Source organism: Trachurus trachurus (genome assembly GCF_905171665.1).
Source record: "Trachurus trachurus genome assembly, chromosome: 23".
NCBI lineage: Eukaryota > Metazoa > Chordata > Actinopteri > Carangiformes > Carangidae > Trachurus > Trachurus trachurus.
This window is the reverse complement of record NC_139912.1, coordinates 12893341-12909223: the sequence shown is the minus strand read 5'-3', so window position 1 is coordinate 12909223 and position 15883 is coordinate 12893341. Positions and strand designations below refer to the sequence as shown.

The window sequence follows — 15883 nt, the reverse complement described above, 5'->3', positions numbered from 1 at the left end:
CCACCTGCTGAGTAGTTACATAGGGAAGGGTCGGCATTATTCATTCAGCTTACGTACATTTTATGAGTTTAACATGAACGCAGCCACAACCTGGGAGTGCCATCAGATATGGTTTGTGACAGATTTTACTCTAATGTGTTTGGTCAGGAGTGGTGCTTGCTTATTCACAGAGACAGCCCTCATCTCTCCTGCAAAGGGCCCAGGCCAAACTGGTCAAAATACCTTTCAACATGTGCTCAAGTGTCCATATTCCTTTTTCTTGTTGTCGATGTTGTTGTTTAATTTCATAATGTATTGGTTAAGGTCTGACACACTCATACATTTACCACAAATATGATGAAAATTCACTGAAAGATGGGAGTCGCTGATTGATTACTCAACACACTGGAATTGATGTAACTGTCCCATTAATTTCTGGATATGTCGTACGTGAGCTGGCACTTTTCCAGGCTGCTTGACTTTTTTTTTTTTACTCAAAGTAAAAAACAAAATATGACATATACGTGGCGTCTCTTCCGCAAATACAATAACCCAGGCGTGTTATTGTCAGGTAACCTAGGTGTGTTTATATTACAGGTGGAACTTGAAACATGGAACTCCCATGAGAAAACTCCCATAAAAGTGCAATAAAAAAATGTCATGGTTGACTATTGTATTATGACAAATACCCAAGATTACAACAGGGTTGGTTTCATTTGTTAGGCTTGAATGACATTAATACTAAGCTGAGCCTGAGGCTTAATAATTCGAGGAGGGTTGGGTAGGCTCTGGTCCTGGGTGGGGGGGTTATTAACATGGCGTTCTTAACATATTTTGTGGAGTTTGGGCTTTGATTTCAAAACTTCTGCTTTTCCTCCTCCGCTGAGACACAGCAAAGCAGTGTGGGAGAATTAAACCGACTCGATTTCTTGGCCTTTTTCACACCAGACATTTTAATTTGTCACAGTAAGAACGATAACATCGACAACAGCTGCTGTACAGTATAGCCTATTCACGTTCCCCATTGAACCAGGACCCCGAAACTAAAGCAACAGAATACAAGTACAACCACCAATAATTTTATGATTATGACACGCAGGTTCCTACTGTGACATGTCTGTCAATATAACTGCTGTGGAAAATCCCCAAACACAGGGAACTTACTGAGTCTACCCTCACCCTCAAATTGCATAGAAAGCAAACTGATTTTTATGTAAAAGCCCTGAAAACCTACCACATCATAGGACAAAGTGATCAACTATTATTGATTAGTCTCCCTCCCCATCAATGACTGTAGGCTACACTCTTCCCATAAGAACAAGCTCACTTGGCAAATGGGGCCATGTCCTGCTGGCTGCTGCTGCTGCTGCTGTAGAGCTACTTGCACCAGTTTTGGGAATCAGCACAAAATTACACATTTGTTTATCCTTTACCACTGTTTTGACCAGAGCTGTTAGCCCCGCCCACTGAGCCCCGGTGCAGCCAATGAGCGCGCTCCTGTCTCAGAGGAGTGATCTGGATATCTAAAACTCCTGTGTGTGTGTGTGTGTGCCTGTTCATTGTACTGAGTCAGCGGCCATGCGCAAATGGGTCTAGAGGAGGGCTGTGGTGTCGGTGGTGTGAGCGTGTGTGTCTGTGTGTAGGCTGTAGTCTACATAAGATCTCCTGCCTGCCTGCCTGCGGGACTTCTGTGCTCTCACGCCGATGATCTTACGAGGAAATCATTAATCCAGGAGAGACGAGTCTTGTTGTCGGCTACCCAAAGCCAGGGATCATACCTCCGGAGCGAAGCCCCCTCCTCCTCCTCCTCCTCCTCCTCCCACTCTTCACTCTTCCCATGAGTGACCATCTCGGACCACGGATGCAGAGAGCAGCAGCAGCAGCAGTAACGATGCGGCGGCTCCTCTCCTAACCAACTCGTTGGACAGGACCGACACCCCCTCCTCTCCTCTCCACCACCACCACCACTCACCGGCCACCCACTCCCCCCCGTCCGCTCTCTCTCCCCCTCTCTCGCTCGCTCTCTCTCGTGTTTTTGCCGGTTCTGACTGAAGGACTGAAAGTCGAGGAGGCAGAATTAAAAAAAAAAAATCCAGCATGAAGCTCAAGCCGAACCAGACCAGGACGTACGATGGCGAGGGCTTCAAGAAACGAGCGGCGTGTCTGTGCTTCAAGAATGAACGAGAGGAAGAGGTAAGAGAGACCCCGCAGTGTAACGTTATGACTAAGCTAACCCCCCCCCCCCCCCCCCCCCCTCTTTTTTTTGGACCATATGCATATGCGGTTGTATCTTGACTTTGTGGCCTAGTCATCCTCTATCTGCACCCAGTCATTCAGACAGACAGCCCAGGGGAGGGGAGAGGAGAGGGGGAGTGTGGGGGATAAAATGGGGCAATATTCTACGTTTATAGATTTTGTATTTGATTTATAGCGTCTCATTATTTTTGAAGTGTTGCAACGTTGACTCTGCTGACATGTTTCATTGAAGGCCAGTGTTTTGGTTCGTGTTTTTCTGTGCCACTGGTGGTGGTGGTGGTGCTGCTGCTGCTGCTGCTGATGCGCCTTGGGCTATCCAGTTTAGGCTAGTTCGAGGAGCACGTAGAGAAAAGAGAAAATCGACTGTTGTCAAGGTAGCGTCACTTAGCAACACCAGAGCAACGGTGGTGGTTTTTCAAAATAAACCCACACCGACCAGGAATTCAATCGAACCCAATGCTTTCGTCGAATACAAATCTCTTATTTTGAAGAGACGCTCGCAGTACTTCCTGTTAACCTTTAGCTAGCTTGGAAGTAGCAAACAGAGGGGGCGAGGCGCTCTGTTGCATGCACGTTTCCTTAAATAGCGGCTCCAACATCGGCTCGTGTTGGGCGAGGAGACGAGAATATAGACTAAGAGTCTATTATTAAATATATCTGTCAAATGTCGAGTCACTTCATCACATTTAATAAGTGAGGCAGCGTAAGCATCCATGACCAGGCAGTGGCCATTCATGATAATGCTGCATCCCGCCGGCCTTGAGCGGGCAGCTGCGTAGCAATTATGTGGATGAGGATTTAAAGGAGCCTTTACCACGTAAATAATGAATATGGGGTGACAGACCTTTAACGCAATTACGGTATGTCTTTTCTCGGTGACATGCAACACATAGACCAACTTTAAAAGGGATATCCAATGCCTCAAGCAGAAGTTTTCACTTCAGACGTTAATTAAAGTACATTAGCTTTGGTATTCTGAAGATATTAGCACATTAACATTTAGCTCCCTAGATATCTAATACAGTGTCATGTCTTATTTACATTTGTATGTAATATTTGTATTTGTGCAATCTCCACAAACAACAACAAAGCATAATGATATTAAATACAGAAAACCTTATATAACTGTGTAGACTAAACCAAAAGATATTTAAATTTAAAATAAATACTCTCTGTTACTCTGAATGTTGTTTAGAGTTACTCTTATTCTTACACACCTATTGGCCATGGTAGTTATAAGCCCCCCTGTTGGGACAAGTAGTAACTATGAATCCAAATGACCACATAGTCATGTTTATATTAAAAACATCCGGGCCATATCAAAGCCTTTGTGGCATATTCTTGCAGGTCTAAATTTAGCCTCCTCTGTCTGCATGGCATAAACAAACTGTTACACAATATAGAATAAAAGCAGTCCAGTCTGGGGTCACTAGACACAAGCATATCCGCTCACTTACATGTGTGCAGATGTTATGTCATCATTATGTCTGAGTTTTAAATGGAGCACCACAAAAGAGATTTTATAAAATTAGAGATTTGTCAGTTGTTATAAGGAAAAATGTATAAACTTTTGTACTTTTCCCTAATTTTTTTTTTAATCAGAACTTGTTGGTACACTGTTATGTTTTTCACACAACTTTTACAGGAAAGAGCAATTATGGAATATTGTGAGAGCAGAAGAGTGTAGGTGTAGGTGTGACTATCACCTTCAGGATTGTCAGGCTCTGACAAACAAGTCTACTCATGTAATCACAGAGATGACACTGCTTAGAGCAAAGAGAAGCAGTCAGTCAGATGTTGGGCCATGACAATATCCATTTTCTGCTTAAAGAAGCTTGACGTATGGGGCACTGTGGCATCAATACTTTCCTTACACACACGCCTACCGCAAACAATCAGTTCCTAGACACAGGAGACCCAAATGTGGTGAAATAAGAGCCACACATGCTGCTTGAGTGTTTTGTTTTGTAGAGGAAGGGAGAAAGCTGAGCCCTCTGGGCGAGGTACTCTGACAGCAATTAAAGTCCTAACAAGGGAAAGCAGCAACCTGACAGTGCAGAGGGATGGCAGTGATAGCTGAGTTGGGCCACCTGAGTTTCACACCATGCACACTCCTTGGGGTCTGTGTGTCAAGAGAGTTGGCACTTTAATTATTTTACATCTTAATAGGGCAATGATAGGTTGCAGAAAACTTTAATTAAATAAGTAGTCGTAATGTGTTTTCTTGTGTTTTCTGAAGGATTAATTGAATTAAGACAACATTTAATCTAAACTGAAACTAATTAACTTTTTTTTGCAAATATTCCCCCGAAACTCTTAGAACATATTGACAGTGAAACTGACAGAGTTGTGGGGGTGTGCAGCAGATGAACAGCTTTTGGGAAATGATTTCATCACAACTTTCATTAATCTCCCAGAAGTAATGAAACAGCAGTCAGAAGTCCAGAGTCCGTACAGCTTTAAAACTGCTGTAATCGGTGTTTTTCTACAAACAACTGATTAAATGATTATGAATCACCTGAAAAAACATGACACATGATAAGCAGCTCTACCGGTTATTTTTGTGTGTCTGCCATCTCATTGTTTTGGTTTTATAGTAACCACTTCACACTGCATTGATTGGCATTGTTTTGTTCTATCTGTTGGCTGAAGACAGACCAAGTTAGTCATTAGTATATTGCAGCATTTAGCACCCCAAAGGAGGTGTTTTCCTCTGGAGAACAAAACAGAGCTAAAAGGAAGGTGAATACTGGCCTGTAAAACTGCTTGTTGTATATAAAAGTACTGTACTGTAAATCCAAGTTCAACAAGCTCACACTATCAACGTCTTTTGTTTGTTTTGTCTAGAAGCAACCCATACGCTCGGCTCAGGCTTTCATACAACTTCACTGCAATGAGTTTTTGCATCAGTTGGAAAGAGAGAAATGAATTGCTATCTCTGATCAGGACAATAGTTGTAGCAATAAGCTCGGTGTTTATCAGATTGTAACCTGGAGGCTAGATATGGAAGATTATTGCAGCAGATTGTAAACAGTGTCAAACTGGAAATGGTACAGTGGTTATCAGTGTGAGTGGATGCTTCGCCATAAAAGGCGCTCAGGCTCTCTCTCCCTTTACCTCCTGCTGTTTGTCTCTGACTTGTCTCTCTTTATGACTCCGCTTATTTGTTGATACCTTTATAATGCAGCGAGTGTATTACTCTCCGTGGCACTATTGATTCTGGCCCAGTACTTGTCTGCCTGAGCGTCTTAAGACTTAACCATCATTCTCTCCTCCCAGCGCCCGGCCTGGCCTGGCATTTGGAGCCTTCTTTATTTGACAGCTACAGGCGTTCCTCCTCGGGGAGGAGGAGGAGGTGTTTATGTCCTCCAGAATATTCCTGCCTGCTGTCCCTCTTTGAAGGCATGCCACGGGACTTACTGTCAAAGCCAGTGTTTAACCGCCAGTGACAACTCTGATATCTCAAATTAAGCTTAAGGATGAATGATTTCTATTTTTACAGCTCATGCTTGTTGTAACTTCTGTAAAGATGGATTTCTGGGTAACGCCAGATGTGTCTGACATTTCAATATACCGGCGTAGTGGGTTTCATTACACAGAGGAGATTTACTGTATGTTGCCCTAGAATTTCTCTTTCCACAATGGGGGCCCTTTGGGAAGTAGCTCAAGCTGCAAAACAGTGAAATGTAACCGGGAAACACTACAGCATTCCCCATGGGGTTTCTCCTTCACCCTGCCCCTCTTTCCAAATATAAGTGGAGTTTCTGTGCTTAGAGTTCAGCTGTCGTCTGACCGCTGACCTGTCAGGACGGTGTGAGTTATTTTGTTTTGGTTTTTTTCATCACACTTTAAAAGATCGTGAATGGGGTTAAGAGCGAGGAATAGATCATGACGCATCAACCAGGGGTTCTTGTTCCCCAGAGTAGTTCTTCACCTGCCTGATTTGTAATGAGCTTTAGATACTTTCCTTTTAATTTCACTGATTTTTCTGGGTTTCAGTAAGTAACTTGGTGCTGGAGAGGAATACAAGGAGACAGGCTTGACTTGTTTTTCCATTAGCAAGTCTAAAAGGCAGCACCAAACCCCTGCTGCCCCCTCTTATAAAACTAATGGCTGCATTCATCTCAGCAGTACATGTGAAGGAACAAATTCTTAATTATACACCGTCTGCAATATGTCGATTCAGTCCTCGACATTGCTCGGCTCATTAAAACAAAACAAAGCGCGTGGCCTTCGCTGTGTTCTGAGGATGGACGTCGTCTACCACCAGATAAAAACGGCACAAGCAAAGCAGAAATCTACTTTGTCCCTTGCTGCCCTGGAAACTCTGCGGCTTTTGTTTTGTATACAACCCCACACTGTCAGCCTTCGGACGCGTTGACACCGGCGATTTCCCCTGTAAGCCTGTTGGCCGCAGATCAGCAGCACACGGAGAGACACACTCACACACACACACACACACACACACACACATAGACACACAGTGCCAGGTGTAAGAGAGCTCTGAAATCTCTTAACCCATCCAAAACACAAAGAATGAATGAATCTTTTATTATCTCATAGCACTGAAATAGCCCAGTCTGCATGGAAGCGCTTCAGGCGTTAACAGCACATTGGAAAACAGGTGTTCAAATAAACACTTGCTGTATATGACACACTCCAAGACAACAAATGAGAAGGAGCTTCTGAATATTCAAACAAGGTCACTATTTTTTTTAAATACCCGCTTCTCAATTCACGATTGTAGGCCTTAAGTTCACAATCAGCTTGTTTTAACTCCAGGCTGTCAGGTTCAACTTTGCACATTTCCTACAGTTTGCACTCTACTGAGAAGACGTCATGTTCTGCACTTAGCACTGCTTGTCCAGTAACTGTAAATGTGTCCTCTTTTAACACACATCATTTACTGTAAACTGTATAACACCCACACCTGTTGTATGGGATAAACACCTCTCCTATGTTTTTCTTGGACCTTTTCATCTGCAGAAAATGTTTACAGAGCGTGCCGTGCACACACACCTAATCCACGGCACTCATGCTCGACATTCGTGCCGTAAAGTTGCACACACACTCGCAACCCGACCGCTTCCTGCCCCCTCCATCCTAACCTATATCGTCTGGGAATAGCCAGGTGGCTGAGTGAGTTTCAGTGAGAGCGGCACGTGAGAAAGGCAGCAGCCGACAAGCGACTTCGCTGTCAGAGGCCCCCGGGCATGTGCTGCTGGCCAATCGGTTTGGCCCCTTGGCCGTGGGCCTAAGAGAAGCCTCAGAAGGCCTGTGCGGCCACAATCCCATTAGAGAGCGTAAGGGTAGCTATACAAAAGCTGAGTTAGGATTAAGTGACAGGCTGACTCCTGGCAGATTACTGGATATGGCGATCGGATGGGTGGCTGAGGTGAATTTCACAATCTGTTGTGCAAGCTGGTGGACACATGTTTCTCTCTTCATGGCATGTATATTTACATTTAAAGCTTACAGAGCGATATCTTAATTGGCAAGGATGCAGGAGAAACGATAACATGAGCAGTACTGCTGCTTCTAGGCCATCTCAGGTAGCAGATCAGTTTGTATGCTTGTGTCAGATTTGAGTGTAAAAAATTGACCTAATATGGTAAATGAAAAGCTGAAACATTTAGATTATGCAGTCAAATCACAAGTAAATGAGCCATCGGAGACAATTTGGGTCCTCTTTCATTGATTTCTTCCTGCATTGGTTGCTGATTTCACTCACTACAACCAGTGTGCTGCCTGTCACCGACAGACCTAGTCTTTAAACAATGATTTAATTCCTCCATGCAAATGTGATAATGTTTACAGCAGGTGCGCTCGTGGCCGTTGCGGCTGCTACGTGGCTACTGGCAGAAACCGCAGATGCAGGCACATCTGATCTGTGCGTATCGGTGTCCTCTGCAACTGTAGTGTAATTCAAACCGGGACGCTCCGGAGGAACACTGATAGGATTTCAGTCGCTCATGCTTGGTTTTTAAATGCATTGTTTGCTGGGGTCATGTTGTGTCGCAAAAGCCTCGATACTGGCTCTGATTGCGCTCCATCACGAGATGAGTGAGATTAATATGATAAATAAAAACGGATATTGAATATAGACCCAAAAATATGGACCATGTTTGTTTTGTTCCAGTTAGTTAACATTGTTATGAAGGTTTGTTTGTGATGTTTAGCTACATAATAATAATTAACAGTCGAAGTTGCAATGGAATAACCCCAATATTACATTATTCTCATATTTTTTGTACTTATTTAACTTATAGGACTGTTTATTTCTTTAGACTAGAATGTTTAATAGACGCTGTGGTAGATTGAAGATCCCGTAAGCAACAACAGAGAATAAATAGCAGAGGCACCACCACTCATCAGTCACCTGTCCTTTAGACCCGACTGAGCCAAAGGGTCATGGCTCATGTCGAAGTGCTCAGTTTCAGTCTGACACTGAAAAAGAGGCTCGAAGTCACCGAGGCAAATCTCGATCAACATTCAGGTGCCAGAAAAGAACTCCCTCCACTACGAAACCAAATAGGGAGGAAATGGTTCTCCTCTTCCTTCAGGTTGTGATTCCATGATGAGTGTCTGTATTTCCTTAGAGCCAAACAAGGTCACAGTGAAATAAAAAGATAAAGGCACACTAAGGTTTTGTTTTTTTCTTCGACAGGTTCTGCTGGTGAGCAGCAGTCGGCACCCGGACCAGTGGATCGTCCCCGGAGGAGGGATGGAGCCAGAGGAGGAGCCGTGTGGGGCCGCCGTGCGAGAGGTGTTTGAAGAGGTGATTACATCCGTGGATTTGCTCTCATATCACATTAACAAACTCTTAACCCCCCAAATCGAGGTCATTACACGCGATCACAAGGCAGAGGACATTTGATTTTACTGAAGTTAATCTTAACCTACATCCAAAGGCCAACTGCCTATTATATAACAAGGATCTAAAAGCGAAAAGAGTCAAAAATGTCGAGAGAGATCATAAAAGTATGTAAAAGGAGAGCAAAGAAGTGATATGATACAGCTAAATATATAAAACATAACATATATGTGATATTTGTACAGCGTGACTTGGCAATTCAGAGGTGCAAATCTGTTCAGAGGTCACTCGAGACAACATATGGCTGCTAAGGACGTTACACCTGCCATGTTTTGGATAGGGAAAGCTGTTTGTGGTCATTATTATTATTATTATTATTAGAAATCTTGCAGAGGAGCTCAAACACACATCTGTGTATCCTTGGAGAGCCCTGTGACTGTCTCTCTCACGCCCCTTTTGCCAGTGTTTGTTTCCAGTAAAATAAACGCACTGAAATGACCAGAAGTGGAGCTGCTGTGGTTGGCGGCAGCAGCAGCAGCAGCAGCAGTAGCAGCAGCAGCAGGCAGGGTAAGGGTGAAGATTGTTGAAGGGCCGCCGGTGTCAGTAGCTGGGTGACTGAGGAGCCCGCTGGTATTCCAGAGGTCCCCTCCGGTTGGGAACGCCGTGTTCTCAGTCGCGTCAGTGGTCTAAACTTGGCTTCTCGCTGGATTCCTGTGCATCCACAGACCCGCTGCGCACATCAGTGGGACAGAGTGACAAGTATCCCGAGAAGGGGGGAAAGGACAGATGTCATATGTCTTGACGGTAATTTGAATCCCGCGAAGTGCAACTGAATTAATACAACAACTGCTAGGTGTTATGAAAGGGGGCATAATTACATTTCCGTAATGAAACTCTTTCGGGATTCGTGCCAGTTTGTTTTCCCCAGGCGACGGAGCGTTACAAATGAGTCATAATGATGACTGTTATTATATAATGTCCTCCTGAAGATTTGCTATCGCCGAATGGCAGCCCAAAACACATGTACACACCATCACACCTTTTAAGAGTGATGGTGGTTGTAGCTTGGGTGACGGTTTCTACAAAAATAAAGCCCCAGAATATCTCAGCCTTGGCTCGTGGGCATATTCTGCAGCTTAGTTCTGAATGTTTTCATGCAGAGTTATCGTCCGTCAGGCACTTGTACATCAAAACAAAGCAGAGTTGAGTCCATGGAGGTGGGTCCGAAGTTCTTTAAAACACTGAAATCTAATACACAATACCCATTGTGCGACACAGAGTACAGTCTGTGGTTTGAAGACTGCTTTTCACTTTCTATTCATGCGAGTGATTTGTGGTGTAAGGTCACATCTACACAAAAGTGTCCTCCACTGTCTGGCTGTTTTATAGAATTGAACCAGTAAAGAGGAAAAAATCCCCCTTTAATGATTTCTCCTCTTTTCTTCTTCAGGCTGGTGTGAAGGGCAAGCTGGGACGGCTGCTGGGTGTGTTCGAGGTAAGCCTCTAACATACCTACATCGAAGTGCACTATTATTACTATATAAAATGTACAGGTTTTCATATTAAAACTCATGGTATTTCTTAGAAAACTCTGCTAATAAACCTGATTTTGGGTCTAATGTGTATTTTTCAGTTGGTGCATTGAAAACTATAGCTCAATGTTATGTTCATCAGTGAAATGAATGAATGAATTCTCTGATAATTCAGTATATCTTTGTGTGTGCATTGAGACATTATAATCTTGTGTTATTATCAAATACTCAAGTTTTCTTTCCTTCTGATCCCCAAAGCAAAACCAAGATCGGAAGCACCGGACGTACGTGTATGTGTTGACTGTGACAGAAACTCTGGAGGCCTGGGAAGACTCTGTCAACATAGGTACCGTGTCCCCTTCACCCTCTCACCAGTGTTTGCAGCTGCAGTAGTGTGTGTGTGTATGTGTGTACTTGCTCTGCCGAGTGCTGTCACACCTTTCAGAAAATGCCTGTCTTTTTTTATTAATGTGAATGCCACTGTGCTGCATGGAGACTATATGGGCAGTGGGGTATGCAGTGACAGCAGGTGCCTGTAAATCTAGGGCACTGATCTTAGCTGCAGTGGTTCTTTAGCTGCAGTATATTAGCGCTGTCAGCGGTGTAAATCAGTGTAAACCAGAGCCTGCTCCTTCTGCTGGACTCTTGTTTTGAAATATGAAAGAGTCTATCGCACATGTACCGGCTATTTCTGTGGACACATGACTGCATATTTCCTGGGCATATGTCGTAGTTTCATATATACAGTGTGTGCATAGTCCCTAAGACACAGTTTACCTTCACTTGGCTTGAACTGAGTTTTAATTAGCTGCAGTTAACTATTAAATACACATTGACAGCAACATACTCAGAGAACGGACCTGCTTCAAATTAAACTTGAAAATCATCAAATATCCAGTCAACCGTTCTCTGAGTCTTCCTTATAGCTGGAAGAGAGTAACATTAAAGCTACGGCAGTGAAGCTTGTGCTTTCCTTGATGTTTGGTACATCTACTCTAGAAGAAATAGCTTTGATACACTTTAAAAACACCCAGTGGAAAAGGGGGGAAAAAGCTTCTAGTGTTTGTTGCAGGTTGTATTACATAAGGATAATCTAACGTGAAAGCTTCCTTTTAACTCATGCTTCAATCTCTGTCTCCCTCTGCAGGCCGTAAGAGGGAGTGGTTCACGGTGGACGAGGCCATCAAAGTGCTGCAGAGCCACAAACCCGTCCACGCCGAGTACCTGCGGAGGCTCCAGCTCAGCTGCTCCCCCACCAACGGCAACTCCATCCTCCCGAGCCCGCCACCCAACGACAACTACCCCCACTACAGCGCCACGGCCACCACCACGCCCTCGACGGGGACCGTGCTGGGCTCCTCCTGCAGATAGGACTGCACCCTGCAAAACCCTCTGTCCTGTCCAGCTCGGACGGCTCACTGAAAGTCTGTACAGTCTTGCATGAATCTAGTGACTCTTTTTTTTTTTTTTTTAAGAGTTGCGGCTCTTGTATGTATAATTTCTAGTCTTAGCTGCAGGACAGACCAAAGCCATTGCCAGGACTGTGTTTAAAGACTCATGTGACTGAGCAAGAGAAGCTGGTAAAGCTGTGCACATGGCTAACTCAAGAACACCTTTTCATTTGCTGGCAAACACCGGACCGAGGAGCTGAAGTTTGTGAAGAGGAAGCTGCAGACTCTGCTGGTGAAGGAATGCCTTACAGAAACTTTGTATGAATGTTGTATTTGGGTTGTTTTACTTCACTAACGGTCATTTTTTATTTTCTTTTTAGCAGAATGGATATGCTTTCTAGTTAATAAAAGGGTAATTGACCCCAAAAGCACGTCCATGTGGGGGGGGGGAATATTTCTAGACTGAATAATGTCTTCATCATCGACCCATGATGATAACAACCAAATATCATGACAGACATGGATCTAATGCCTGGGCATCGATGTTTCAAGAATCTCCTCTTTAGCATTTTAATGTGGAGTGGGGTTAGTTTACTACAACAATAAATCTGCTTCCTCCACATCATATAAATAAAATTAAACTACAGTGAAAGTTTGTTTAAACAGACACAAAGTCGCCCTGATAAAAAAGCCGTCAGTGAGTTGCTACCTCAGTTCAAGCTGAAAACTGGATCCAAGTCATGACGCTGTTCGATATCCTTTGACACAACACTGCTGCATTCATAGTTAAACTTCAGCCAATGCCTCGGAAATTACAAGTCAACTAACCTTGACTTGTCCAACAGATATGGTGTGTTGTCTGTGTAAAGCCACATACCTTTTTGTTTCCCATGTTGTCAGAGTATTTAATGAGGCAAAGGTGTTACATGCTGCCTTGAGCCATGGTCGGGGGGTCAAGTTCATTTCAGTGTAATTTACAGAAGAATCCCTTTTCAAAACATTTTACCTTGAATGGAAATAATGCTGAGTCACTCTTTATAGTGTATCATGGTGCTGCCGGGCAGATTACTTAAAGCAACTATCAAATTAATTTCAATGTACAGAATTATTGATTTTGTTTACCGTATACAAGTAACTTAGATTACTTATTACTAGGGCTGCAACTAATAATTATTTCAACATAATTTAATCTGCCAACTATATTTTGATTAGTCAATACATTAATATAAAAAGTGGAAAATTCTGTCACTGATAGTTTAAACTGTACCAGTAAGTGATTTTAAATTTAATTTTCTTAATAATTAACCCCCATTCATATTTCCTGTCTCTTTTGATTATAGATTGTCAATAAAAGGCAACAATCTCCTCTCAAAAATATTTTAATGAAAAAAACACAACTGAATTATCAACACAACAAAAATCCAAAGAAAGGTGACTCATTACATTTTGTTTTGTTTTGTTTTGTTTGTCCATCAACCCACTCACTCCTGTGTCGACAGCTGAATGACGACTATAGTAACCATACAGAGATTTGTAAATAGCTTTGAAGAGAAACATTGAAAATGTGTTTTTAACCTGAATGAACCTGTAAAAAATTCTCTTAATATTTTATATATTTTTTAACAATGTACAAATGGCAGAAAAAGACGAGTAGAAAAACCTCACTGAGTTATGTACCGTACAGGATGTTTGTATCAACTACAATGTGCCACAGGTTTAGGATATGAAGGTTGGTTTTGTGTTTCAGTGGAATTAATGCATTTCAAAATGTGATTTGGTTAATTCCACATGGTTGTCCATCATGAATCAAGAATTGAAATTCAGAATGAGATGTACGAAGACAACACAAAATTAGGTTGACAAAAAAAATACATACTGTGTCCTCAAAATATTTGAGGTGTTGCATAAAGAACCTGATGCATTTTTCTTTTGTTTTTTCTTTTTTTTTTACAATATAGATATATATATATATATGATCATGCCAATTAAATTGTGTTTGTTATAGACAAGCAAGCACACAAGTCTGAGTATTAATGAGTAAAAATAAAATGATGAAATCTGTTTTTTTAATGAAGATACTTAACATGTTGGAGACAAAAAAAATGCAATTTTAGAAAATAAAGGCAGGATGGTACTGATCAGAGCAACGTTTTGGAGGGTTAGTAAGAACATTAAAAATACACTATCACACTGTCACAGATGAATGTTTATGAAAGTGTTTAATTAGAATATAACTCACCTCTTTTAGGTTTCCCAGTTCAGCACAGATGTATGTCATGCTTCAAAACCATGATGGCTCACTGCTCCCTCATGCACAGTACCATGAACTTTAATAGTTCAGCTATCATCAACTTTCAAATGCATATGATAGATTAATAAGTAACTCCAGCCACCTTAAACCTCCGAATGTGTGTGTATGTGAAGTATGTATTGTGGATTGATGAACGTGAAATATGATGTGCCAAATTAAAAATTTGTTGGTCTTCAGATCGGGGGGTGGGGGTGGGGGGTGTCAACGTAATGTCAATGTTATACAGACCTGCAGGCCAACAAGTTTGAGAAATAAGATGTTAAACATTGCTTGATTCAGTTCATTAATGTTTTAATGTTACCTGAGAATGTAATCATTAACCATGTGAAAAGGAGTGTGTTTATAGAGACTGACTGCATCTCCCATAATTGAAATGATGACTGTAGGCACTTATTCTTTGCCCCATACTGTTTTAACACCCATTAGTCATGTAACTAAGAATATAAAACCATTTCAGACTACACATGAAATCAACAAAAAACTTAACTTAAACCCATTAATCTTGATGTTTTTCACCTTAATGCCACTTGGTGCTTCATGAACCACCTTCTTTTCCCACTTGTTGAAATGCTGTTTCATGTTGGGGGTCTATGTTGATCTGTGACTGTGTTATATTATGGGTTAAACATGACACTGAGGAAAGAATCCCACAGAAAAGAAAAAAAAAAAAAAAGTAAAGACAGCCAGGACATGTGTCCACATAATGACTGTTGTTTTGTGGATTTGGACACCTTGAATGTTTGCTGAACACATTGTAATGTCATACGGATGTGTGTGGCACAAAGCAAACTTGAGTCTTGTCACCATTTATTCATGAATATTAATATGCACAGAAAAGTTTAATGTGAAAATGATTTAAAGAGCTGGACTGGAACTGAAGATTGTTTTTGAGAAAAGATTGCATTAAAGGGGAAAAATCGAATTGCAACAGTTGTTTCATGTTCATCTATTTTTATCGTGATTCATAATATATGAGCCACATGAATCTTAATCAATACAATTATGATTCAGTAGCTTTATTTTTGGAAGCAACAATATGTTGCCTAGTAAAAGATAATGAGGGGTCCAGCTGCCGATGACCCATTAGAAAGCATTTGAAGGTAATAATAGATTTGGAGTCATGACCAGATTAACCTGCTTTATGGCCCTGTGGTAAAGATGTGAGCCATTTCCCACCCCCACCCTCCATTCTCAGCGGGGATTAGCCTCTGTAATGTTACATGTTTATTATGTGCCATTTTTGGGTTAGACTAGACACCTTGCACAGTATCAAATGACAAGGAGCATTAAACTACATTTTGACTTTGGGACCACAGTCAAGACCAGTCCAACCCTCTGAAGCCCCCCCGTATTTTCACTTATTCTGATTTGTTTGGAAGTAACTGAACATATAATACAGTAACAGTAGAATATAGTAAGAAAGAAGTTGGTCTTTGTTCTCATCAGGGAAACAAAACAGGCTGAGCAGCTGCCTGTAGCACACTGTCAAGAGAACAAAGCCAAATGTGGAGGCCTTGAGTGGAAAGCATCACAAATGTCTGACTGGTGGTAAAAGGCATGGCTACAAAAGTGTGTCATATTTGACTTTTGAAGAAAATGG

The 15883-nt window shown here is 42.1% G+C and overlaps 1 protein-coding gene across 1 annotated transcript; it reads left to right on the top strand.

The window, feature by feature from the left end:
* Positions 1 to 1550: 1550 nt before the first annotated feature.
* Positions 1551 to 14961, top strand: nudt4b (nudix (nucleoside diphosphate linked moiety X)-type motif 4b). Its single transcript, XM_083999864.1, has 5 exons — positions 1551 to 2172; positions 8903 to 9013; positions 10500 to 10544; positions 10840 to 10927; positions 11729 to 14961. The coding sequence occupies exons 1-5, from the start codon at positions 2077 to 2079 to the stop codon at positions 11950 to 11952; spliced, it is 564 nt and encodes a 187-aa protein (XP_083855990.1). The 5' UTR covers positions 1551 to 2076; the 3' UTR covers positions 11953 to 14961.
* The last annotated feature ends 922 nt before the right edge of the window (positions 14962 to 15883 follow it).